We start from the raw sequence: 27,874 nt of genomic DNA, 5'->3' as shown, positions 1-27,874 counted from the left end.
TTCAAACACAATTGGATCACATTCTGCAGAAAGTAATTAATTTGAAAATAAATTCACAATTACATATATATAGTAAATCTTTCTTTTCTACACTTATTTTATTTTCTAATAAAGGGAATATCTATTTCATGATCGATTTCTTTGTGCAAAAGTCGATCCAATTATAATTATCATTATATTAAACAATAAATTGCCATAGTTAAAACGGGCTGAAAACATATTTTACATTTTATCTCTTTTTTCTATAGTCGATCGATTATTGTCTCCATCGCTTGTACAATTGTACCATATTATGCAATACGGAATAAAGTAACATTTCGTTGACATTAATGTTTGTACCAAACAGTATCCTGTTCAACTTGAAATTTAATTTTTCCTTCGTCACACACACATCACACATATTTAACATAATGCAATTGTAAGTTACATTTTATTCTTTCGTACTTTCCTTATCACTTAATCAAGCAAATATCTTATTTCTTAGTACTTTTTTTTACTTATCACGGAATTGTAAGTAGGCAAGTACTTTATTCTTTCTCGTACTTTCTTTTGTTTATCATCAAATTGTAAATTCGCCAAATCGAATAGCAAAGAATCACAGCTAGGCACATATCGGCAAACAAGTGACAGCAAACGGCAGTGAAAAAAGATAGTATTGTCTATATAGGCACTGTTAATATCTGACAGGTAACAAAGGCATCGATGTATTTTTGAAATACTTGATTTGTGATTACTTTGGGAAGGTGATTAGAAAGAATTATATTTTTCTTTGACAAAATATCACAGTGCATAAATTAAATGTATCATGCGAATATATACCGTTCTTTTTGGCACCTTTTGCAGCATATAAAAATAACAAAGTAATGTCAAGAGCAACTCCAATTCGTAAAAATAACTTCTCATCCAGCAATGTATAAATTTACTAATAGATGACTTCATTAAACATACACTTGTACACATATATACAAATGTATACAATTCTCCCATATAGAATTTGTACAGTACAGCAAATTTCATATATTTATGACACATAAAACTTACCTAAATGTGTAATGTGTTTTTAGGAATTGTAATATGGAAAGCGTTGAATCATATGTTACATGATGCGATAATCGAGAAGAATACAATGCAATGTAATTTATATAGAGATGGAGCAAAGTCATGAATCATAAATTTCTTTCTACGAATTAATGTATTCGAGCTTTCAATATATCATTGGACGCAGTTAACTTTCAATAGTCAACGTGAGATCAACGTCCAACGTTTTACATCGAAATACGGATCGCATTGTTTTTCAGTAAAAGACCGCGCTACATCATCAATCATTTTAGCGAGAAATTTGAGTAGATCTACATAGAGACGTAAAAGTACTTTTAAGACACACAAAACAGATATAATTATTAGGTCTTGATCGGGAGGACAGAAAATATTTTATATTTTTCAATCCCTTCCCATAATTCGGAGAATTTACTTTCTTTGTCAAGCAGCTGTAATTTCGCGTTATATTTCTTTTATCATCACAATAAATTTTAAAATCTTCTAGAAAAAGATTTGTGGCATAACAATGACAAATATCTTCGCAATAAGTTTCTATATAAAATAAAGTATTACGACTGTGATGGATAATTTGAAAAATATTTCTTTTTTTTTACACATATATCATTATACTTCTATATGTATAAGTCTTTTCCTATATAACAGCCAAAGAGTTTTATAGCATCTAAGTGTATACATTACGTGATCACGATAGCTTTCAGAGATCACTGTTAAATATTCTTACTTTTTTATATAACATTTTTCGTAATTTTTTATATTTCTTTCAAACTTTACATTTTTGTTTCATTATCGTCTTATTTTCATGAATTTAATATTAATGTAACATAAAGTAACTTACAGCTGTAACCATTGTCAAACATGTCTCTGTGCATGGTCTCCACAACTCTCACATTTATGGCAATTATGGTCATTATCCTTAAACTTTTAAAAGTGCATCGAGACTAATTGTTCTTTTCTCATAATGAACATTTTGTTGTAGGACGTGCATATTATTTATGACACTGAACTTATGCGAACTTGGGGCGCATCCATCTGTGTTAACACTTTGTCTAACCATTGCAAAGGTCCATGCAAATGTACTTCAATCCAACAAGGAGTTGATGTAACATCCTGTCTATGATATTCAGCACCCCATCCCTTTACAAACGACATTCTGCGAACAAAGAAGTTTTTATTTACTTACCTGAGTTATGTATATTATTACCATTTTTTATACTATATTAAATTAATTGTATTAAATATTGTAATAAATTATCGCGAATTACCTAATTGTGCACATCTTTGTTAGCTCATAGACAGCTTCGAAACCATGATTTACACTTTGCGAAAGAAGCTGAGCAAATTCCTGATTGTTGAATATCTTCAACGAACATCCTGGTGGAATTTTACAAACTGTGCTGGGGTGAAATCCATGATGATGATTACAATTTCTAGATTGTACAAATATTGCCGAGTCTGAGAGACATTCGGCATAAACCTCGCCTCCCACATAATACAAATGCACTCCTTTGCCTATGTGTCGCCTTGTATTTTCTATTGTGGAATTTCGATTTACATTGGACAATTGCCCAAGGCAAAAGCGATCGGAGTTATTGCTCGGGTTTGTAAAGCCGTCAATAACCACCGAATGCGTTTGACAATTAAATACCTCACCCACTCGCCAATTTAGCTCGTAGTAAGCAATCGAAGCCCAATAGGGTGGTTCTTGATAACACACAGGTGTAGTTGATTCGATGGGCGCGCTCGTATCCATTGGAACTGAATCTGATGATGAGGTTTGTCCGGTCTGTGAGCCATCCTCAGGTGGAGAGTACGCTGGCGGTGGCGTCTCTGGTAATCCATTAGTACCATACGGGCTCTGAGGATTCGGTAAGGTTGCGCTCCCTGGGCTTGGCACGGAACCGACAGAGGACATGGGTGATGTTGGATTAACGCCACCTGAGGAGCTAGCGTTGAAGCCGCTAGATGAGTAGGATACATTGTGCGGCATGCTTGGATCGCCCAATCCTTGAAAAGACAACAGAGAGTGGCCAGGAGGAAATTCTGAGTGTCTAGGAACCAATACCGGCGGCAGCACTGGGCTCTCTACTCTTTTATAATGATAGGGATTAATACAAACTTCCTTCTGCTTGGCAGAGAATGGATATTGACATAATTCCAATGGTTTTAGTTCATGATGCGACTGAAGATCTGGCCATCGCCAGACTCTGCAGTATATCACATGTGGCAAGCCTTTGCGGTGGGAAACCTGTAGTCTACCATCTAAGCTTCGAGGAATTGTTACGCATTTGCTTGGTGAGCCAGGACAGCTCAATGCTCGCTCTAGTTCTTCAATTGCTCCTTTACGCTTCTTCAGCTTTTTCACCAAAGAGTCAACTGCTTTTTCTGCCCATTTTTCTTCTTCGTCCCCTTGTTTCCATCCAAGCAATTTTTTCACAGCAGGACTGGTAAACGAGAATAAACTGTTCAACGAAGACATAGGTCCAGAACTGGAGGCTCCTTCTTCATCATCCATATTCAATGTAGTATTGTATTACTTAAAAGATATATCTACACATAATATTCTCATCTATAAGAAATAATCTTCTTTGTCAGCAATCTGGAATCATACAAATAATGTTTCAATTTTTAAATAAAACTTTAAAAAAGAATAAAAGAATATCTTTATGACTTCACAAAATTATTCTCTCTCATATAAATATTTATTTTCAATTTCCAACTATATTATTATTATTTTCAACTTTCAATTTATTATTTTCAATTTCCAATTTCAAAAATATTAAATATATTTTTGCTTTTACACACACGCGCGCGCGCGCGCACACACACACACACACACACACACACACAAGTATATACATAATATATACATATAAAATTATTTGAAATTTTAATAAAATTTTAACAAAATTTACTTCTCAAAGTGCAAAGTATTTGGAACATTACACTAAACTTGAAATTAAAAAAAAAATATTTTGTGCTTTTATTCTATTTATATTCTATTTTTATTGATCTTCCCCCAAGTTAAAATTTCAAAACAAAAAGTTTTCTTTTATTGTATGTAGCAACAATATTTGACAAAGCTCGATTTTGGACGCATCGTCTGTCGCCAATTTGAATTTTTGTGATGCTATTTTTATAAGAATATGTGATATTTTGGCATGTCTCCTCCCACTGCTACGTCAATTCACTGACAAAGAAAACAAAATCCCATAAATATTAAAACTTTTTTTTTTTAATGAAGATATACACATATGGCGGATTTTGAAATGGAAAATCTCGCGGGCATGCAATATTTAAAGAATGAAAGAGAGAATCAATTAGATTGCAAAAATATAATTTTATAATTATAAAATTTAAATTTTAATATATATAAAAAATACAAGAATAATATATTATTAATTGACTTCAAAAAGATATGAGTAAGTAGAGTCACACTATTTTCAAACTGTAAGTTACATATTTTATTATATTTATTCACCAATACTCTATTCGTTAAGCAATTTGGTGCTCCGTAAATATCGTAAAGTAAATGAAATAAATGTTCAACACACACACACAACATACACACACACACACACACACACACACACACACACACATACAGACAAAGTAATGAGTGTTACATCGTGCGTGAGGTTAATTACGCTACGGGGCGAGCACTCTCGTCGAAGAAATCGCCGAGCAGCAGGCTACCGCGGTAAAAAAAACTGACGCACCGGAAGCACACATACGCACGTACACACACACACACACACACACACACACACACACACACACACACACACACACACACACACATACACACAGATTATACTGCGCTGCGAATCGGTATGCGAAAGTACCGCGCTAAGCGATACGCGCTTTCGTTCGAGATATTCGTTCACTTACGCACTGCTCCTTGGCGATTCGGCATTGTTTTTACCATAGAGTCTCCCACTCCCGCCGCCTCTCTATCGCCCTCGACGCCACGCTCACGCCATTACGATCTCTCGCCCAGCGCAAAAAGCGCCCGTGGGGTTATCGATTGCGCTGTTCGACTACTGGGCGGCGCGGGGTGTCCGATGGCAATTCCGCGAAAACGAGACGACGATAATATCGTTCGCGAATCAATTTCGCGCGGTGAGCCGTCTGTACTCCGGATCCCTCGTGTCGCTCAATCGTTCCACTGCCATTCTCTCGCGTCCGAACGCGCTAACCGACGACGATCGCCCCCAATCAACGATGAGGGAAATGCAAACGGGCCGCCTTCGAGAGTACACTTCGTTTACACGTAACGTACTGCGCGATTAATTAATTTCCCCTTCGCTTCCGCGAACGCGCGATCGACTCGTCATCTACGCGAACGCTGAAATTCAGCGCGTAAACACCCTCTCCGCGCGACGACACTACGGCGAATGTTTACTCGGCGGATTACGTTGTGAACGATGCCGTTTATAACGGATTTGCAACAACGATGTTTCATTCGTTGAAACGGCGAGTCCACCGGAAATACCGATTGGCTATCGAACAGAGAACTTTTAGGATTCCTTGCAATATCAGCCAATCAGTATATCGGACAAAATTTGTCGTATAAAAAATTTAATAGCGCCCTAAGAAACTAGAAGTCACTAGAAATATTTTGCGTTCCGGTCGCCATGTCTCCATTCTCCAACTGCGGAATAAATCGCATTAATAACGCGCGCGATTCGGAATATGTAAGAAAATATATTTGTCTGTTAGATTTTGTGGCTAAAAAGTAAGCTTCGTTTCATATGTTTGAAGAATCAAGAATTGATTGCATCGCAGCAAAGAATGATCGATGTAGATTTATAAATCCAACAAGTCAAAACCACCGCGCATGAATTTAATAAATGTAAGTTTTTTTCTATCAATCTAATGTTCAATATAGAATTTTTTGAACAATGTGAATTTTATGCTCTATTTTTCATTGATTTTTCTGAGAATAGTGTATGAAAGTTATAAAAGAAAGTTATAAGAATTCGGATTGTAAATAGTTAAACAAAATTAATTTAACTTTAACTTAAAGAAATATACTTTGTATTATTTCATTGCGTAATTAATGTGCAGAGCACATATTAATTTTTTTACTTCAAATTGGTATTATAGGAGAATTGACATACACAATATGTACAAAGAAAAAAAAATTGTTTGACTTGTTCTATTACATCTATTATATACACACTTTAAATATTATAAATATTATAAATTAATTTATATTTTGTACAATGGAAGATTCATATTTACATGGACATGTAATAAAATAAAATAAATGGCAGCTCTTAAATAGCATAACCACATAAATCACTTATTAATAAGAGCGATATGTTTTAGCTCTGTTATAATCTTGTTTGTGAATAGACTTTTCTAATGATTATTTGATATCTCAATCTTTTAAAAATTATGTAAATTATTTAATCTTTTAGTTACTCGAGTTTAAAAATTAAAGTTATTAATAAATAATGATATCAGATATAAATAACATTAATATTCTTTGGTCTCAAAAATATTTCGAATTTTGACCTAAAAGATTTTACTTTTTAATAATTTTTCATTATTTTTCTGCTCTCATCATCCAAGATTATCGTATTATGATCTTCCGTAAACAAAGTTTCTTGGCTCAGAGCAGGAGTCTCTTGTCGAGAAAATTCGCTAGTTGCCCATAAGAACAAATCCAATGTCTGTTCTGTGCATTCTGCTATAAATCTTACAAATGGTCTAACATCTCCAGTATTTGCCAATTGCAAATTTTCATAATATTTATGACGGTGTTGTTTATGAATGATAACAGGCGGATATCCGGCTCGCATAAGAATCATATTCATGAGCAAGCGGGATGTTCTACCGTTCCCATCGGCAAACGGATGTATATGTACTAATTTATAATGTGCGAGAGCAGCATATCTACGAAAGAAATTTTCTGGATTAAAATTTTGAACAAAATCTTGGATAAAAATAAATACAAAAGAAAAAATATATAGTAAACGTAAAATGAAAAATTTGTTTACCTTACTGGATGCATTCTGATAGCTTGTTCACTATTTAACCATATTATAAATTCTTCCATTAAATAATGTATATCACCTGGACCTGGAGGTATATGGCCACCAACGTACACTTGAGTCCTTCGAAATTCACCACCTTCAACAGGATTCACATGTCCTAGCACACGTCTATGTATTTCTAATATATTTTTTATAGAAATGGACCATACTCTGAATAATAAATAATAAATATTAGAATAGTAACAAAGAGCCTTAGATTTTCTTGTAAAATTATTAGAAACTTACTTATTGCCCATGGTCGCAATGATATATTTCATGGCAGCATCTAATCCAATGATTTCATTATGTTCATCAATACTCTTTCCATCAACTGCAAGACGTGTCTCGACTATGGCTCTTGTCTGTGCCAGATTCATAGTATTTCCTTCAATTCCAACTGTATGATAAATATGTTGAAAGTAAGCCTCCGTTTTAGCACGTATTAATGCAACATTATCATCAGGTATATTTGATAGTGTATTTCTTTTCTCATCAATGCGTTTGAGCATTAGTCTGTCAAGTTCCTCGACTACACGAGCTGTTCTTTGACTGTTTATCAAAGCACCTTCATGGTTTGGTTTGTAAGTTAAAGCACGTACGTAAAACTCATTAGCTTTAATTATATTGTTCTGAGTGTGCTCTAAAAATTCTCCATAATGATTCAAAATATCTGGATGACGAGGCGCTAATGCCACAGCATGTTGGAACAATTTTATAGCTTTCTTTTGCTTTCCAGATACTTTCATCTCCATTGCTAAATGCAAAGATGTCAGGGCCTCTGTTGTCGATGCCACATCGCTCTGAATCTGCACTTTATCAAGTTCGGTGTTATCTGATGGAAAGGTGAGTCTGCTGTCATAAACATTCAAAAAACTTTCCAAGGGAAGCGATGCAAACTTATTACGAAATTCATTCTCTGAAAAAAAGAATTGAAACAAACTGTCAACTCTCATATTCTTATCGCAATTCGCAAATATCATAATAAATGATATTTTTATGTCATGACAAACGTAATCATAAAAGCAAATATATTTATCAACTTTTGCTTACCTTCGGTAGACACGCCGCATAAATATTGTGCCAATAATGTGACGACGAAAGCAGCCGCAAGTCCCGATACAAAGACGAGTATGAAAACGAAACGGTTCGGTATCATGCCGTCCGTGGCGACATCCCTGCGTTTGGAGTAATTGGAGTTCACGTTAGTCGCCTTTGTATAGTGTAGATGTATGTACTCGTAAATGCACGTAAATGCCAATAGCATCTTTCCTCGCGGTGATTCTCGACAGACTTGCACTTGATAACGAACCGTGACATGCTTGACAAACGTATCGCTCTACACGCTCATGTGACGCAACGCGTTGACTTCATCTCTTGTCAACGAGCGGCAATTCGGATGCATCCATGTGGTACATCCTGATTGGTCGGAGCTTGCGCGTCTCGCGAATCGACAATGTCGCTGTTATGAATCGCGCGCGCTCAACTCGTTCCTTCGTTCAGCCATTCCCCTGTTCCATCATTCTCGTCTTTTCCCGCGTTTCGTCTCCTGGCGTCTTCTCGCATCCCTTCATGTCTCTTCGCGTCTCTTCGTGTCTCTTCTCGCTATTATAATATATTATAACAACTTTCAACGCTTTAATATATACAACATATGCAACTCACAAATGAAGAATCTATGGTATAACATTGTTCAATTAATATTTAATGATAATCTTTCCATTTTTCTGCGGTTTCGATTGAGTACTTAATCTTATTTCAGTTCTTACAGTCGTTTTCCCTCCCCCCTCCTACAACTCCAGTTTAAAAATCTATCAGTTTGGTTTTCGATCGTGTGTGTTCAACGTCTTTCTCCGCGTTCGAAGCGTAAGTATATACATGATGAATCTAAAATATATTAACGTGCGACTGTATATGATCTAATGTACTGAAATTTGTATTCGTTTTCTTATAGTTTGAATAAAAAGCGATAATATGGGCACGTTTTATATCATATTTATAAATGAATATCAGATGAGGTAGAGAAACCAGCATAGGCAGCCATTAGAAGTAGCCGACTTTATATCGGAAAATGCAACGGTCGACGTTGGAACATTTTCAATTAATAGCAAGGTATTTATATTGATTATTATATAAGTATTAGTCACATATTGCAAATCCATTTGAGATTTTATATGCCAATGATATTTATTGAAGTTTATTCGTCGTACATACAGATTATTCTATATTTTATACATGAAAAATAATACAGCTTTATGAATAGCTTTTCGAAAATAATTTTGCTCTAATTGATTGTTCGAGATTTTTTAAGTAGTAATGGATATAATAATGGCATACAAGCGATTTAATGAAATTAATCTTTGGTTTCAATAGACGCGCGTATGTTTATACAATAGTAATATTCATTAGAGAAAATAAAAACGTTATCATATTCAATCATCTCAGGAAGTATTTCCACTTTCATATATTTCTTCTAGTTCTCGCACTTGCAACTCGATATCGCCATGGTGGGGAAAGTATTTTTTTATGAAAGCTCTCCTGAAAAATATTGCATAAATTACAAATTAATTGAGTTGAATATAATTGTTTCATCAGTAAATTATTACTTTGTTTCCCGAAATAGGCACGCTTTCGCTGCTAACACGCGAATAGGTTTGCAAATACGAAGGACTAGGAGTTATTTCATAATCCATTTTATAATTTCTAGAGAAACCTTCGCCTTTTCCTGTCCTTTTAGAATTAGTATAGGATGCAGAATTTCTCGATTGATACGTTTCATTTCTACTTATCGATATAACATAATTAATTGCTCTTGCATATATAAAAATATAATAGTTGTGCTTTTAGCATTCTTAAAATAAAATACCTATATAATCGTCGATCTGAAATTCTATCGCCCTGACTTTTTAAAATTTGCGATACTTGATATTGTTGGGGCAATAAAGACGGATTCATAGTAGATGATTCGTAGCGAATTCTCTAAAAAAAATGATAAATTAATAATTGACTAGGGGATATACTGCGTGCTTATTATAATCATAATAATAACTGGAATAAGAAAAATAAGATAGAGGCAAGTCGAATTTTACGGAATTTCTTCGTTCCTCGGAAGAGCGATTTACGTTTCCGGAGCGGCATCGCCAGTTCCATGTCGTGGAACTGTGTAATGAGGATTGTTTGACCGATCGATCTTGCATCTGGCCGCGTTGCATAACGATTATGCGATCAGTATTGTAAGAATTTTTGGGTATACTATGTTGATAATTATCCTTCGTTGTTCTATATAAATACAGTAAAAAAAATATCTAGAGAGGTAATTATATACGTATATAGTTCGCAATATATATTATTTAATATATGGAAAACAATTGTTTCTTTGTAGAAGGAATGTTTATACGGAATATAATATTTTTTCTCTATAAGAAGAAATGTTTTTAAATTTTGCAAATAATATATGCAAGCTGTTCCAATTTTTTCATTGCTTTATACATTACAATACTATAATGAAATAAATATAATTATTATGAATAATGAAATAAATAGTATAAAAGTCTATTTGTTATAAAGAACTCATATATAATGGATATATGCTGGATCTTATTTTTATTTTTGAAAAAATACTCTGGTTATATTATTATGAAATATTTGTTGAAAAATTTTTTTTCAAGGATTGCAGTTTGAAAAATTTATTTAAATTATACTGTATGTAATTATATTACTTGATAGTCATAATTGATGATGATACATTTTCAATTCGACATGTAGAATTTTGAAGGAGTCGTGGTGTTAACTGATAAGCAGCAGCGGTTGTTTGATGCAATTTGTGTGCTCTATTAAGATTAAAAGATATGCGTCCGGATATGAATAATTATAACATTACAATACTTTCTTGTAAAATAAAGTTCACGTTGTTTGGTGTTGCTCTTACTTGATATTATATATGCCGCCGATTTCCCCATACTTTCGTCTCATTAATTCAGCCTCGACAGCGACTACGTTTGTTCGCATTGCCGCCGCAATCTCGTTTACTATCTACAATAATCAGCAATGCAATCATCTTGCACAGGCATTTCGTACAGCGTCACTAATTGGTGCATATTTTAAGGCCAATCAAAAAATTGCAAAGTAGACGGTGTTAAAATGGAAAATTCAGTGCATAATATTGCTATAATAATACACAAAAGAGGCATTTAATATAGAAATAAGAAATGCATGGGCTTGTTAAAATCTAAAAATGACTAAATCTTCTGTATTATGGATAATAGAAATATTTTAAGAAAATTGGATTAAAAGATCTAGAAATTTGCGATTTTTAAAAAAGACATTATGAAATATATATTAAAGTATAATATGTATATATAATGGAAGAAAATAATTATAAAAATAGACATATTAAATAAAATTGTATTTATAGAGAGATAATATATTAAGCATTTTCTATTTACTGTCTTTTTGGAATTTTTTTATTATGAAGAATTTTATATATTGTTACCGCGAGATGATCGGAAATCTTTAAATCGTCTTCAAAACAAAGATTGTTCTTCGATGACGCGAGGATCCACGGATGATCAAGGATTTCTCGAATGGTGATTCTGTCGCGAGCTAATGGGACGAGCAAGCGATTTATCAAGTTCCTACACTCGATCGATGTTTGGCACATGGCTTTTTCTTGGATCGACGTCAAGCCCCTGTTGATCTGGATCATCAATCTCCGTCGACGTTCTTCCGATGATGTCCATTCATCGCGGGGACACAGAAACGGAAGTCGACCAATTGTCATTCCGTACAAAACGACTCCTCTGTTTATCATATTGTCGCACAATATTTAAACATTACGGTACAATTTAGTATATTGTATTATAATTAAAATGCAGAACGGTCCAAGTGCATTTTTTGACACTACATATACGTGTGGCTTTTATGAATTGTTTAAAAAATATTTTTAAAAAACTCTTTTATACAATGAAACTTGCAAATATTTATATCTTGCATATACAATATCTATTTACAGGCTCCATAAATCTACTTCCGGCCCATATCGTTTACCCACGACGAAGAGTTCGGGAGCTGCATACTCCGGGGATCCGCAATGCGTTCGCAGAGGATCATCGCTGGCGTAAATGTTGCTGAGACCGAAATCTACAATTGTAAGACATCGATCGGTGAGTGCTTTTTACGAAAAATTTTTTAGAATCTTTGATTGCGTTTTTAAGATTAGATTGTGAAATTATTATATAAAATATTATATATCAAAATAAATGTGTATATAAATCACATTAATATATAGTAAACAGATGATAATTGTCAAGAAAAATAAAAAAAAAACGCTTTTATTATTTTTGTATGAGTAGAAAAAATATCCACAAAATTACAAAGCATTTCGCAATCTATTCGATTCTTTTGTAAAATATCTGTGTAGGGATCTGATTCGCCATTTAGCAGTCGAAGATCGTTAAAAATAACGGGCATCGTGTTTCTGCATAATTATATAAATTGCGGCCAATTTTATCGCAAGTGCAATTTTTTATGCGGATTTTTGCCAGGCACAAGCAGATCTGATTTCACGCTCGAAAATCAAGGGTCACGCGAGCGGAAACATTATAGTCGCGATTTTCGCGGTGCACGCTAATCTACGCGATTCGATCGATGGCGATTGCTACAATCGCCGCGACCATAACGTTCTTTCGTCCCGCGCGATACGCCGATGTTCAGATATACAACACACACATTTGCCTCTCACCCACTATCTTGATATGTTCCTTGCGCTCGTCTTGCAGCACGATGTTTTCCATTTTGAGATCCCTGCAACAGAATTACAAACGTCTTTTGACAAGCTGCAGAAATTTAAAAAATGATTAGTATCATTTATAAAAATAAAATGTTATTATCAAGCGGCTTTATAAAAAATAATATTTATAATTGATAACAATAAATTATTTTTTAATGTTTATGATAAATAATTTTAATAAATATGGTATCGATAGTTTCTTAAAGAAAAAAGCAAATGAACTTTTTTATCGTATTATTATTTATTGTAATTTTTTAAAGCTTAATATTTAAAATATTATTATTAATTTAATGGCTAGATTTTGAATTAAATCTTCGAATAATCTATTTCGATTGAAATAAATATTAAAGTTTTGCTTTTTAATTGTATCTCAGTATCTTATATGATACTTTAGTTAAAAAAGTAGACTTTAGTTTACATTAAAGAAAGTACCAATTAATATTAAAATTGACTGTTTTAGAACACTTGGAATTTTTTTCTCACGATGTTATCTCGTTTTTCTAGTATTACATTTTCTTTACATCTAATGTATCTTCAATAAGATAACGATTACGCAGACTCTGCAATAATTGCGCGAGTGTATGCAGGAAAAAAATCCCTTCCCCTTATGTACATATTCGAGTGTACATAAGCACATATGCGTGTGCAGTTTGCGCGATCACGTGGCGCGTTCGCGAGATTAACGCTCTCGGCGCAAGAACCCCGTGGCCCTGACCATCGCGCGAAGGTCTCTTTGCTCATATCGCCGTCTACGAGCGCAACTCGCGGACCTTGCAAATTGTCGTTTCATCGGTATGACGATGTCTTGACCTCTCGATGGTGTCGGGTTGGTTCTCTCATTTCTCGATCTCGTATATCCTTGATGAGATATCAGCGTGGCAGAGCCAGAGTCGTCGAAATTTCACGATGCATCTTGAATTCATTTCTTATGCAAATTTGACTTTCCGCGCGAGCATTACAAAATTTGTATCACACTTTTTCTAAAATAAATCACAGAGATGATTCTCAATCGAATATAAATCTTATAAAATAAAATAATCCATCTTGTTAGTGTGTGATAGGTATCTTTTTTTTTAAGACTTATGATTCTCTAAGATCATTAAGAAAATATAATTCTAAATTATTAAAAGAATTTACGGATGAACAGAGAATAATGCTGTGAAACATTTAGTATAGTTGGCTAAATGAGAACATTTATCGAGCATCCTTTAGATATCGATACGAGAAACGCAATATCAAAGCTTCTAGCTAAGACCTAAGCTGTCACCGGGATCAGACGGCAACGACCCTGTAGCTTATCCGTGGCAGAGACCTTGGGACCTTGAAACGCATCATTAAAATCGCATCGCCGCGATGCGAGAGAGGAGCCAGTGTGCGCTTTGGGTGTCGCTAATAAGTAATAAAAGAGGACTCGCTCCTCTCGGAACACGTGCCCGCGGCGAGGTTAATATCGTCACGGGATGCGAGGTGCGCTCGTAGGGATCGTTACTCGTTGGCGAGATCTAGAACACATTTACAGTATTTTTCTTCATTCTCGGTTGCTGGCCACCTCCCATTCGAATTTCGACTCGTTTGAATAGCGTGAATGAATTCCGGGATATTCGCCCAAAAAAGCGAGCGAACGAAGTGATGAACGGTTTCTGGAATGAATTGTTTTTCGATATTAATTTATCGGTCGATTTATCTGTTTTTTCATTATATTTAGCGATTATGTTCGGTATTAATACAGGGGAAGATAAAAATTTGAAGAAAAAAACTATATACAATTTTAGTCTTTTTTAAGAAAAATAAAAATTAAAAATTTATATAAAACTTTTAACGCGCATGTGGTCTATGAAATTTTTCATGTTTATATTACTGGGGACGCACGCACATAAAATTCCAAATATAAATATGATAAACGTAATGCACAAAATTAAATGTCCCATTTTACGCAGATACTTCTCTCTATTCCATATTCTCTAATTAATTACGCAGAATCAACTAATACATAACTAATCGATTAATTAATATTCATGCATGTAAAATCGTACAGGGTATTACATAATTATCAGTTAATTTTGTAATTAGATTTCATGGTATTGAATAAGATCGAGTATAAAACAAAGTAAGCATCAATATTTCGATCATCAAAGCTCGATCATTATATCGAGGTATCGTGAGTATCGTCAGGTTCGAAGCATCGAGCCTGGCCTCCAAGCGATGCGTTTCTACTGCATCCTCAACTGCTGCGGGATAATAGTCGAAACGACCCTGAAGCCGAGGCCACGGTTGTTCGTTGGCCTGGGCGATTACGTTTCTTTTATATGGTCGTAGAAGTGCCGCGGCGGCGCTGCCTGGGAACGCGCGTTCGCGACAAACTTTCGCGACAAATCGCGCAAGATCCGATTAAAGCTCCGCCGCTCGTCTCGCGCTCGCGCTCCCGCAATCGCGAGAACATAATTGCCGGCGTAAAGCGACAGGTGGTCCCGCGGACTTGATAAGAAAAAGAAAAGGAAAAAGAAGATATAAATAAGAGGCAGAACAAAAAGAGCGAGAGATATATATGCCCCGCACCTCTAGCGTTAACGATTCTCTTCTCCCTTCATCTTTCCTCTCGCTCTGAAAATAAACTCGCGCGGCCCGTGACAAAAGTGATCGATGGCCGCGACGATCCAGATATATTCCTGCTGATCCACGGACAGACGAGATCCACTCACGCATTATGAGATGGAGCCACGCGTTGCATTGGAGGGAAGTTACATTCTATGCAGGAAATACATAAGAGAATTGGAAATTGGTAAAAATTTGGAGTTTCTCCCTAATATCAATGTGATTTACTCATTATTAATTATCATATATTAAAATGCGCTTAAGCTTTGAAGATGTTTAATGTAACTCTTCAAGGGAAAAACTAATCTTACAAATCTATTTATTCTGCGACACGCATAGATGCTGCTTTTACCAATTTATTGCTAATTGACAGTTATCTTTTATGTATCGCCGGACAAGACGATAGCATCACCTACTGTGCACGCTCCAGCACGGTCGCGTTTACCTCCACGCGCTCGTAAACGCTCGCGACGCAGGAGCGATGCACTCGCTCGCCTCGGTTGCAAGCGTGCGCGCATCCGTAAGTACTTAAAATTTAATTGCCGGCCGTGACCGTTACGATCGCGGCAGTTTATTTCGATCTTGATAATTCGGGTTCATACATCGAGCTTTCGCGCGATTGAGCGGGGTCATGTCCGTAACGAGTCGCGAAGTCGAGAGGAAAATCGAGAAAAACACGCGGAAATCGAGAGCGCATGTGGAACGTAGCGCGAGCGATTTATCGCTTCCACCCGCGCATAAATATTCGATGCGCGGCGCCGCATTGATACGCGCGCGTGAGCGCCGCGGAATAATAGATAACGAGATATTTGGGATGCGAGGCTCGAGGCGAGGTTTTAATAAACCGACCGGATCCGCGCGATAAACCAGTCCCGCGCCCGCGATTGATGCGTGCGAAAAATAATTCGAAGAGTTCGGCAGAAAAGAACGTGTAACTGCGTTTACACCTTCTTCTCCATCGGGTGTAATCGCAGATGGAGTCGTTACAGAAAAATATTTTTTTTTTTATTTTAACGCTCTAAATATTTTTTTAGAGAATTTTGGACAATCTTCACTTCAATCTTCAAAATTAGATGTTTACGATAATTATATTCTAAATTATACATATGAGAAAGAGAAAGTCAGAGCTATTTTCATTATCCTTGTAAAGTATAAAAAATGATGTATTGAGATCTAAACGTTCATATTTCGTGTGACGATTCGCGAGAAAACACGCTTCCTAAATTTGATAAAGACTTTATATAATTATTTATACATCGATGAATCTACGCTGCGATCAAGCAGGCGATGAAGATCGTGATGCTATAACGCATCGCCAGTTCGTCGACCGTAACCCGCATGTTCGACGCGTGTCTCTTATTTTTCCAGCTGGCACCCCGCGCCGATTTCAAGCCATATACAGTAGGACAGACGGGTTCGCGACTTATCTCGTCTTAATACATGTCGTTTATTAGCGTGTCGATCTGCTTGCGATGTGTTTATCACGTTGAACGATGTTGGGAATACCTTTGCTCGAATATCAGCGGCAGTTGATCGCGTTGAAGGAAGCTTATACGCGGTTATTTGATTCTCTTGTCGCTAAAAAAACACATATATATATTTAGCTGAGATTAAAAATCTTCGCGATGACAACTGTTAAGAGACGCGTACGCACATTTTCTGCTTGAACTTGCTTCTAATTCACAACATATCAAAGATATGTTGGTTATTTATATTAGCTACTAACCGATCAATATAAAAGCTTATTTGCTTTTGTACTGTGATTATATAATTTTCTGTTATTACACGATAAAGGGATATTAATGTTAATTTACATTAGCAGTTATTTCACGTTACCGTTTTAGAATGGTTAAGAGCTTACATGTAATATCGGGAGATTCTGTAGCTACTGTGCAAACACAAATAATGTAATATAGTCATTAAAGTCGAGATGAATTTTATTTACAATAAAATGTTGCGAACGGGCAAATGAATGAATATGAAGGGACCAGAATTGCAATTAGTACTAAATACATTAAAGTGCCGGATCGCATAATAGCTAATTTTTACATAATATTGTGTTTAATTTATTTGGATAAAAATCCAAAGGGTTCTCTCGATTTTTCTCTTCTTGGTAGAATTGTGAGCGATTCTAAAACGATCTACAGCTATCTATCTTATTTATAGTTTTAAGTGCATAAAAAGATATAGTGTGTGCGTGTGATTAGGGCTACGCGTGCTGGGAGAGCGGAAGGATTAAATATCTCTCGCAGGTAATCGGCGTGATATCGCGATTCCAGTGCGTTGCCAGTGCGGCTCCTCGATCTCCTCGCGCTTTTTTTTTGCCCTTAGCAGGGGCCACGATGCGTGGGCGGAAGGGATCCGGCCAGACGGGGTCATCGGCCATCCTGCGTTTCGCCCTTCTCGCGCACAAACACGCATTGTCGTTGGCCGTAGCCGCGAGTCCTCCATCTGCATGTGTAAATCAATTCTAAATTTTTCAAAACTAAAAAGGAAAAAATATATAAACTCTTCAATTTATTATTACACCGCAAAAAATACAAGAAATGCGAGGAAAATATGATAGAATATAAAGTTTCAAACTTATGTCTTCCTTTTGGATATTTTTTATCTCTTCATAATGTGCCGCTTATAAAACATAATTACGCGTAAAATGTATAAAAAAGAGTATCGTTAAATAAAGATGGCTCTACGAAAATATAATAATGTTTTTAGTTCTATAGAAAGAACTCTTTGGTTCTACAGAAATAACTTTACGTCAGGAGAAAAAAATTGTTTTCCTAAGATCTATTTATAAAAAAAGAAGAGAAGTAAAAACCGCTTTGTTTTATGACTGTTTATCTTCATTATTTCACCGGCCCTTAGGAGAGGCTAGCGCTCTGTGTATCAGGTTCAAACGGTTGTTCTAAGCCAAATTCTAGCTAGGACCTAGATCGCTCATAAAGAGCGTCTTCTACGAGATGACATGTAATCTACGAGCTACAAGGGTTCCGACGAGAGGTTAAAGGCGGGACGCTTCTCGAATACCGCGAGAATTATTGTCGGCGAAGCGGTTTAATTTTCAAACGCGTTTGCGGTCGTTTCGGCGCGAGCTGTAATTTCCGCGCCGAGCCATCGTGGGTGGCGTGACGCGAAATCGGTGGTATGTATACCGAGGCGGTAACGGTAGCGATAAAAATATGCCACGTCTGTTGATGCTTTACGATTATTGTCAGCATCGCGACTAGAGTCGGAAATTCCTCGGAGGTGAAGGTTTATCGTAACTTTTTTGCGTTGATTGCGTGCAATTATGCCGCAGCGTAAAAAAAACTACATGAATAAACGAGGCTCATAAAAATGAAGACCCACGATGAATCTAATAATCAGATGATAAATATTTTCTACCTTTACGAAACATTTTTAACAATGAAAATTTTTCCCCGTTAATCATAACATATAGCTGAACATTAACTAAATTTATACACTCGACGCAAAATGCTCATTAATTACTTATTAAAAAGTGAAGACCAGAACAGGAGATAGCGATATTATTTTTAAGTATACTCTATTATACATATTAGACTGAAAAATAAAAATTTTTATTCAGCATAAATTATTAAGACAGTTTCTTTTTTCTAAATGAAGATAATGTTATCCAATATTATAATATACAATAAATATACAAATAACTGAAGACACATTTCTATTTTTGATTAGCACAACTTGTTGAATTTATAACCTCCTAAAGTTTTCAAAAAATAAAAAACATGCGCGTTAAACCCGTGAGTATAATTTAGTCGAGTGTCGAGTCGATTCAATAAACAGGATGAACAAGACGTTCGATGAACCCGACGATGACGCGCATCCATCGAACTGAGGTAGATGCAGGCTCTGCGGGACAGCAGAAGAAGGAACGGACGAGAGTGAGGAGACGGAAAGGTAGAATGAAAAAAGGTCCCTGTGAAGGAAAGAGAAGAGACGGCGAGAGCGAGAGAAGGATAAAGTCGAGAGAGGCGACGGTGGTCGGGGTAAAACCGGCGCGGAAAAAACTTGGAGTAATTTACAACAATCATAAACGTAAACGCAGGCGTAGCCCGCTTGATTCATAGTGATTGCCTAACGGAACCAGCGCGAAAATTTACTCGCGCGCTACTCGTCGCCGGCATCCGGCATACTCCCGTCGAAAAATGACATCTGCATTTGCCACCGTTCGTCGCCCGTCGTTTCACGAGCCTAATTTATTCGCATAGATTCGCGCGCGAAATCGCTATTGAACAAGCATCCCAATTATTTAATATAAAAAATTTTGAACCTAAACAACACGTGAATTGTGCGTCAAATTCATAAATAGTAGAAAATTATAAATTTCCAAATGTTTTCTCAGTACAATTCAAAATGTCAGTATCGGCGTATCCGTTCATTGATATTTAATTTCATCAATTTTAGTATTGAAATTTATGACTTGTGCGAAATTATATTAAAGTTTTTCGATACGTGATTCAATCGTTTCTTCGAAATAATAAATAAGAAAGTTGCGATAGAAAACACACGGCTAATATATCAGTTACGTCGTGCTTCACCCGGCATGTGTACGTGTTCCAGGCACGTGCGTGGGTGCACGTGGACGCTATTTAGCTGCATGTCCACGTGCACCGGCTGCGATCGTCGCTCATAACGAGTAGGACTCGCGCTCGCTCGATGGCAATTATCTCGAGGCGAATTCGCAATTAAACAAGACGATATAATTTATCGGCGGACCAGTTCCTCTCGCGAAAAGGAGGTTGCAGACGCCGGGCTCCCCCGGGATGGGCGGATCGGGAGGAAGGGAAGGGAAGGGAAGGACGAGACCCGAGTCGACGAGCAGGCGCGGGCCCCCTCCGTGCGTTAATTTATTAATCAAACCTGTTCCAGGACACCTTCCGCTCTACGGGAGTGGCTCGTACGCTCGCCATGTAATTGATAATAAATATAACGCGAGTCGTTTTACTTAGCGGCGTCGACTGCTCGTCGTCGTCGACAACGTCGAGGCGGAGAACACGGCCATGGTGATACACACGCACACCTGGTGCGTGACGGTGCGTCCGCGCGATACATGCGGCTGAAAAGGAAGCGCTCCGATACGTCTGCTGCGTAAATAGCCGTGTCGTCACGCGTAATCGTCTGGATATATGAACTCCGCTAGAATAAACTACGAAAGCGGAGATATAAATCTCTCTCTTTCCCTTTCTCTTTCTCTTCCCGCTCATCGTTCGGGTCGTCGTGTATCATTGCATTCACTATTGCGGCTAGTATTTGTATTTGGAATAAGCGTGGGAAATTAAACTCTTAGCACACATGCGACAAAAGGTTTCGCGTCACGCACAAAAAAAATGTCGATGTACTGCGTATGAAATGGCATGATAGTGTTAGATTGACACATCGAGAATGATTCGGGATAATTCTATGATAACATTGTGAAAATTTTATAGGATATCGTATTAATTTTTTGGTGATTCTGTGAAATTGACTTTTTTATTCAGTTTAAAAGTTTTCAAGCACTTCTTTCTTTCGCGATATTAATTATCTCGATATTTTAGTCTAGTTTGAAAGATTCCATAAAAATAAACCTTTGGAAAATAAATGTGAAATTAACTCAAGAACAAAATTTATGTTCCTATTTTGCGAATCTGCACTACGACTCGCGTATATTTTCGGCACGAAAGTTTGAAAGTCGAGGGGAATATCAACGAGAAGATTTTGACGAAGAATCCGCATTTTCCAAAGCTCATCTCGAGCTTATCCGTGCGATAACTTTCGAACGTGCCTCGATACTCGACCTCCAAATCGCAGCTTTACCTCGAGTTGCCTACGTGCTCGCCGATCATCCATTTCCAAAAGTATCTTCCGGCTTTTGCAAAGAACTTTTCACATATCCTATATATGGTTAGGTTCCTTTCTATTACTGCCTAGCGCAATTGTGATAGATCATGGCATTTAAGTCCAATCACACATTCTCCTCGTACTTTTAAAATTTCAATTCTGTCGAACGGCGGCCTGTCAAATGGATCGTCCCTGTAAAATCCGTGTTTGTCCTTAAGCGTATATACGCGTTTCGACATCGTTCCGATTTTTCTCGGTTTGTCGACGGTTGTGGCGAAAAAAGCCGGATGGCCCAGCCGGTGAATTATGGCCGCTCGGAAGGGGCCTGGGAGCACCATTAAATGTGACGTCGTATAATAACCGCATTAATATTGTAACGAGCGTCGATGCTCTCGCCCCGATCCACCGTACATCGAGTATATCGAGGCACATACATCACCCCGTTTCTCTTTTCTTTGGCCGGTGCTTCTCTTTCTCTCCGTCTCTCTCTCTTACGTTCCTCACGAGGAGAAAGGATGACGAAGACCGCGAGATGGAAAGCGAGACGGAGAACTTCCTGATTTGGATGCGGGTTGCAGGCGCCGATGACCTCGGATCGTCACCCTGGGGGATCCTGGGGATCCGACTATCCTTGTGGTTCGTTCAAGAGTGTATAAAAGAATGGACACAGCGGCGGGAGAAAGAGAGAAGAGTGAGAGATTTTGAAATATAGCATGGAATATGTAAACGGCTGGCGAGAAGGATTTTTCGATTCGCGTTGGGACCACCGAGTTCTTTCCAGTGATATATACATGGCGCCCTGAATTCTTTCTTCTCGAATCCCGTCAGATGTGAATCTTTTTCGAGGTCCTTTATTTAAATTATACATAATTAATTCATGCGTACACATACTTGAATAAATATCTAAAATAAAGGTCTAAAAATTCTCAAAAATTCAATTTGATCCATTTTATGAAATATTGAGCGCAATTTATCGCAACGGTTTTAACTAGTTATCTCTTTATTATCTCTTTATTAAATTATGAAGAAAAAGAGAGTTAAATTTAACGAAAAGTCAATATTTAATTTTCAATATAAATTTTAATCTCGTTTATTTTTATGATCAAAAAATTATATCATTATATTGTTTACGTATTTCAGAATTTTAATCTGGATGGAATAATTAGGGATTAATATAAATTATTCGCTTTAATTATATTAATATCAGTATAGTATACATATGTGTGACATGTTGCAATGGTGATGCGAATGGGGACAGAGAAATCTGCGATTCAAAGAGCTTCGATCCATTAAGCACTTAACCGAAAAACCGAATAAATCATGAAGGGTGATCGGATCGCGGCGGACGGATCGACACGTATCGGTACAACAAGATAAGCGAGGAGGAAGCGCGTAGTACGGGAGAGGAAAGGCGACGTACACGCGACGAAGATGAGCGCGTACATCATGGCGTACGAGGGTTTGAGCGCGGGGGCGCCGGTCCGAAACCTAGGGGTCGAACCCGTGGAATATTTATGGCGACCGCGACGGCACCTATTTTTATTTGGTACGAGAAATCGCGCTTGCGGAGAGCTCGCGTGAAACCCGAAAAATATACCCCCGTTATTTCGCTTTATCTCCGGCCTATCCGGACTTCTCCTCCCCCTCGCTCACCATCCGGCCCTTTTTATTCGGCAAACCCGAACGTCCTCTCTGTCGCGCGTTTTCGCACAATTCTACATGCGTTTTCTTCTCGCGCGGGGAAAAACGGCGATGCTTCTCTTACCGCGAGAAGGAAGATCCCTTTTATTTTCGCGTCGAAAATCCGCCGAGGAGCCTTTGAACGTCGCCAGCGAAACATGCTAATGCCCACGATGAAATCCTGAACGACAGTGGAATCCCGGATTTCAATAAAGGCAATAGAAGCACCCATGTGTGGCTCCCTTTGCGATCTTTTTTTTGTTTGCCGTCTAAATTCACATCCAGATGCAAAAAATACGACTTATAGCTTTCATGAAGCGCAAGTGTGGAAGGAAGTTAAATACGAGTAACTTAAATACGATTGATGTGTAATACCGATTGATGATACTCGACTGACAATGTTTCATAATAGAATCAATAAATAAATCACGATATTTAAATATCCTGGTATTTGCATTTAAACCAGTCGCCAGTCATTCTTATGCTCAAATCCGCGAGCAAGCCAGGAATTAATTTTAAGCTCGAATTCACAATAAGTCGAGTTGACGCGCATTCCACGGTCCCGATAATTGCAAAGAGAGAGAGAGAGAGAGAGAGAGAGAGAGAGAGGGAGAGCAAGGGGGAAAAGGAGGGGGAGAGAGGAAGAACAGGGACACAGAATCCGGGAGCTCTTGGGTTTCCATTTGGGAAACCGGAGTCTCCGTTGCCTATTGTTGCGGCATAATGCATCATTATAGCAGCTTATTCGTTGCAAGAGATGGCAACCTTCGTCTACGAAAGAGTACGGGGAGAGTGCGGGGAGAGTGGTATGGTCGCATTAAGAGTCAGATTAGCGGACTTCCATGGACAATGTTAGATTAGTCGAGGGGGATATTTTCCAAGGGGGCTCGCTTCGGTCGCCAAACAGCGAGGGTGGTTGAACTTGCATGGGAGGAGAGTATCGATAATTCTGCGGGTGGTTTAACGATACACGCGAGGCCATTTTTCCCCCCTTACGGTCGATTCTTCCCTCCATATTACATTAATTCGTATCCCTATTTCCTGAATTCGTAACTATTATTGTATCTGCATATATAATTTTTTTTTTTATTAACGATGCAAAAAGTATATCGAAACATTTGACATGTAGGGAGTTGCGGAAAAATAAATTATCTTTTAAACTTATCTTTATACGTCGCGGAATTCAATAAAAAGGCAGGAAGAGACCCTACATTCAACAATTTATATGATAATACTGGCAATAACGTTTATCTAATTTCCGTTATACTTTGTCTAAATTATTTCATCTTTCTACTTTGTGTTATAGTTTCTTATCTTTATAAAAGATTGTGGATTGAGATTTAAACTATCATCGTCGAAAACTATTATCGTAGAAAATTATTATCCTCCCTATGTGATTGTAACTGCATGCCGGCAATATATCATTAAATTTTCTGTCGAATTTCGGGAAACATACGATCAGAGGGGGCTGTGATTTTAACGAGAGGCAATGTTTTTTGGACCGAACGTGCGTTCGAAGGAAATCTTTTGCGAGATCCGTCTCGAAGGGTCACGTGAAGGAGGGGTAGAGAAGGAGAAGAGCGGCGGAAAAGGCTTGGGTGGCAGGGTGCCCATTAAAAGTTCCTAAGGGTCAATTTCCAGTCAAATACACTCGAACGGTACCCCGTCGAGGCGCTTGGGCGGTTTCAGGCCGCGAAATCGATATTAAAGGCGACCGTGTCTACGAAGGCAAATATCGAAACATCTTACTCTGAAAATATACATGTCTTATTGGACAATAGACGACATTTTATAATTTAATTTACGTCCAGCATAAATTGTATTTACGTCCAACAAGAATTGCATTTTATATTCGATAAGCAAGACTCTCTCGGTTGATTAATTTTCTTAACACAAGCAAAACATTTTAAAAATTAAAACCTTTTCAAAAGTAAAAGATAACTGGATAAATATCATATGTAAAAGTAAAAGAAACAGAGAAAATTACGATAGATATTTTTTTCAGTTATTACATGTATCATTAATAGTTTATACAACAAGCAAATTTTCTGAAAATGCAATTTTATATATATATATAAATTTTGCTGATAGTTCCATTGTCTTGCTTAGTATATAGACATTATGTATATAAACATTCGAGTTGGAATTAATCGATAAAGTTTACAAAAGATCACAGACGTCTTCAATAGCATCATAAATACAGCAAACTGGAAGAAGTGGCGTATCTGCTTCGTTCGTGTTCATCGCGTAACAAAGAGTTAAGACCGAAAACGATCGTGGGCGTCGAGGCGGGGAATTAACGGTGGGCCGACGTTGGCGTCAGGAGCATTGGCACTTTTGCGGCGTGCGTAGGCGAGCGTGTGTGAAGGACTAAAGTCAAATAAGAGAAAGAGGGAGAGAGAATGAGAGAGAAGACGGAGGGAGAAGAAAAGATAGACGCAGGGAGGACAAGAAGGAGGCAAAGAAGGTTGCCGAGAGGTCGTGGAGCCGTAAAGGGTTGCGATTGCCGCTCGAGAGCGACGTACCGAACCCCTCAGGTTCAACGTACAGATAGGGAGGGAAGTTCTGCGAGCATCGCGACGCCGAACGCCGTCGACGCTATCGACTCCTCAGGGTCGATGCACGCCACTCAGCCTGACCTATGCATCATACGCATATTCAAAACTCCTCTTGTTGTTATGATTTTATCGGTATTTTATCGCAGAAGCGGTCATACGTCTAAAGTCGATTTCGTAGGCAACTTTCTTTTAACTTCTTCAGTTCTTTTTGCTTGTTTATTACGCGATAAAAGTGAAATTTTTAACAGAACTCTGCACGTGATTGTAGAAAATTCGGGATTCTTCTGAAAATCTTTGTCTGATGATTCTTATTGTTCTTGATTGCGGATAAAACTAAAAGAACTGAACTTTATATTATCGAATTATCTCTCCTATTTTAAATTGAATATAATGTACCACTACACACAAATAAATGAAAATAAATACAATAATATAATAATTTTTTATCGGGAAAAAATGACTGCTCTCGACATTGCAAAGTTAGTACAAATAATTAATTTTATTTATAGAGAATTCATCAAAATTTTCTTTTGAAATTTCTTCTTTTAATCAATTATGATTCTGCAGCAGTTTATTTGTGATAATTAATTTACTGTGCTTTACCAAAAAAGACCATATTTATTTAATGCACTCCAGTGCATTCAAAAGCGCGACGAAAATCTCATGACAGTATTTTAATACGAATTTAAATGCGCCAGTGCCGAACAATAAAACGATAAAAAAGCGTGCGCGCGCGCTTTATTCGTTACTTTTATCTTTTCATAACGGGATGAATTAGAGCTACTCGTTAATCCTCATTGTTTCGCGAACATTCAGCCCCCGTTCGAACGATCAATTTGTAATCGAATATATCCACCGTGTTCACCGCGACGAAAATGCGACGCGGTGCGGAACTCGTAATTGCGAGCGTTAAATTTTACAGTGTGTATGCGACGCGACGGTATATGATCGCGGCCGGTCGAGCTGGAAATCCAATTTTGGAGAAAAAAGATTGCACCGCACCGGGAGTATTGGTGGCGAATTGCCCGATCGAACGTGAAAAAAGCAGATGTTATTGCGGTGAAATCGAAAATTTGATATAAAAGTTGGATTAAATTTTATAAAACATTTCAAAACGGCGAAATCTGCAAAAATTTAGCTCATTTGTTATATGTATATTAAAGATAAAATTTTGTGCAATAATTTTGGACATTTTTCGTGCGCAAAGGAAATGAAAGATTAAATTGGCTAATCGGCAGTATTGGCGAGCAAACTAGCAAGTCGAAAGTTCTTCCGATGGGATTTACGGCGGACGGATATAGTTTCCCGATGGGCGATCGGGCGGCGATATTAGAGACACATCTTTTCCATTAGAACGTGTCAGGTCGTACGAGCATCAATCTCCGTGCAAATTAGTCCTTCTTCGAGAGTCCGTTCCCTTTGGTCCTAAACTAAGTCTTACTAGATACACCGATTTTGGCTTTCCCCTTTCTTTTATGAACGACTAAGATCGTTCTCCATCGAACTCAAAAATTCTGACATTTATCAATTAGTTTCACTGCATCAACAATATTATATATCATCGTGTTGCAAGAGAGAATCGATGCATATACTGTCACATATATTAAATGTAAATTAAGAGGATTAAAGTAGTTGTTTCAATGTCGAAATAATTATAAAATTATTTTAGATTAAAACTGTGATTAACACTTTGTTTAAATAAAATTGATATTTAAAGATATTTATTGTCATTAATATTATGCGTTATCGTACTATCATTAAAAGAAAATCGGAACATGATATACGGATTATACGGTATCAAGCGCGATCTCAAAGATCCCGGCAAGTGGCGGGTCGTTTCTAAAGTTTCTCAGATACGAACTAATGAATGTCGATTTTATTATCTATCGATCAATCTATCGGGAATTCGTGAATTTACAGTCGCTTACAGATTCGGTGCTGTCATCACAAGACCCGTCCAGTCAATAAATGCAAGTAAAAAGAGAGAACGAAAGAGGTGTTATCGATAGAAAGAAGGACGGAAGAGGAGCGTGATTGGGGGGATGGTGATTTTACCAGAAGTATTCCGAGTCTCTCGCCGGTAGAAAAGCGGCAAAAGATGAAAGATATTTGAGATTGGTCTAGCCATTCTGCAGCAAGCTTGCCCGGATATGGCTTTATATTGCTCTTTCGCTTTTATAGCGTTCGACTATAAACTCGCCCGAATCCGACTTTCCGTGGCGCCGTGGCGCGTTTATCCTGCGGACTTCGAAAAGTGCCACAGGCGAGTGCGCGAGTTCTATCGATTTCCTACGACGAAAATACATCGATAGATTATTCAG

General features: G+C 37.3%; 3 protein-coding genes and 1 long non-coding RNA gene across 4 annotated transcripts in view; 1 reads left to right on the top strand and 3 right to left on the bottom strand.

Moving 5' to 3' along the window:
* Positions 1 to 904: 904 nt before the first annotated feature.
* Positions 905 to 5,473, bottom strand: LOC126859259 (protein mothers against dpp). The gene is made up of 3 exons (XM_050610348.1): positions 4,948 to 5,473; positions 2,322 to 3,655; positions 905 to 2,209 (listed from the first exon to the last, which is right to left on the bottom strand). Exons 2-3 carry the CDS (start codon positions 3,569 to 3,571, stop codon positions 2,050 to 2,052), a joined length of 1,410 nt encoding a protein of 469 aa, XP_050466305.1. The 5' UTR covers positions 3,572 to 3,655; positions 4,948 to 5,473; the 3' UTR covers positions 905 to 2,049.
* Positions 5,474 to 5,700: 227 nt separating this feature from the next.
* Positions 5,701 to 8,304, top strand: LOC126859329 (uncharacterized). Its single transcript, XR_007688798.1, has 3 exons — positions 5,701 to 5,911; positions 7,837 to 7,943; positions 8,160 to 8,304. It is a non-coding gene; the product is annotated as an uncharacterized LOC126859329 (long non-coding RNA).
* Positions 6,192 to 8,727, bottom strand: LOC126859256 (protein adenylyltransferase Fic). Its single transcript, XM_050610344.1, has 4 exons — positions 8,151 to 8,727; positions 7,347 to 8,016; positions 7,065 to 7,271; positions 6,192 to 6,960 (listed from the first exon to the last, which is right to left on the bottom strand). Exons 1-4 carry the CDS (start codon positions 8,362 to 8,364, stop codon positions 6,597 to 6,599), a joined length of 1,455 nt encoding a protein of 484 aa, XP_050466301.1. The 5' UTR covers positions 8,365 to 8,727; the 3' UTR covers positions 6,192 to 6,596.
* Positions 8,728 to 9,265: 538 nt separating this feature from the next.
* The window catches only part of LOC126859424 (hormonally up-regulated neu tumor-associated kinase homolog), a 203,692-nt gene continuing 185,083 nt past the window's right edge, over positions 9,266 to 27,874 (bottom strand). Inside the window, exons 4-12 of the mRNA XM_050610701.1 lie at positions 12,838 to 12,899; positions 12,107 to 12,236; positions 11,590 to 11,896; positions 11,026 to 11,129; positions 10,817 to 10,927; positions 10,187 to 10,376; positions 9,964 to 10,076; positions 9,704 to 9,878; positions 9,266 to 9,635 (exon numbers count right to left, since the gene is read on the bottom strand). Coding sequence (XP_050466658.1) covers positions 9,558 to 9,635; positions 9,704 to 9,878; positions 9,964 to 10,076; positions 10,187 to 10,376; positions 10,817 to 10,927; positions 11,026 to 11,129; positions 11,590 to 11,896; positions 12,107 to 12,236; positions 12,838 to 12,899 — 1,270 coding nt within the window. The 3' untranslated portion in view covers positions 9,266 to 9,557. The remainder of the gene's footprint in view (positions 9,636 to 9,703; positions 9,879 to 9,963; positions 10,077 to 10,186; positions 10,377 to 10,816; positions 10,928 to 11,025; positions 11,130 to 11,589; positions 11,897 to 12,106; positions 12,237 to 12,837; positions 12,900 to 27,874) is intronic.

Source organism: Cataglyphis hispanica, chromosome 3 (genome assembly GCF_021464435.1).
Source record: "Cataglyphis hispanica isolate Lineage 1 chromosome 3, ULB_Chis1_1.0, whole genome shotgun sequence".
NCBI lineage: Eukaryota > Metazoa > Arthropoda > Insecta > Hymenoptera > Formicidae > Cataglyphis > Cataglyphis hispanica.
This window is presented reverse-complemented; position numbering and strand designations above follow the sequence as displayed.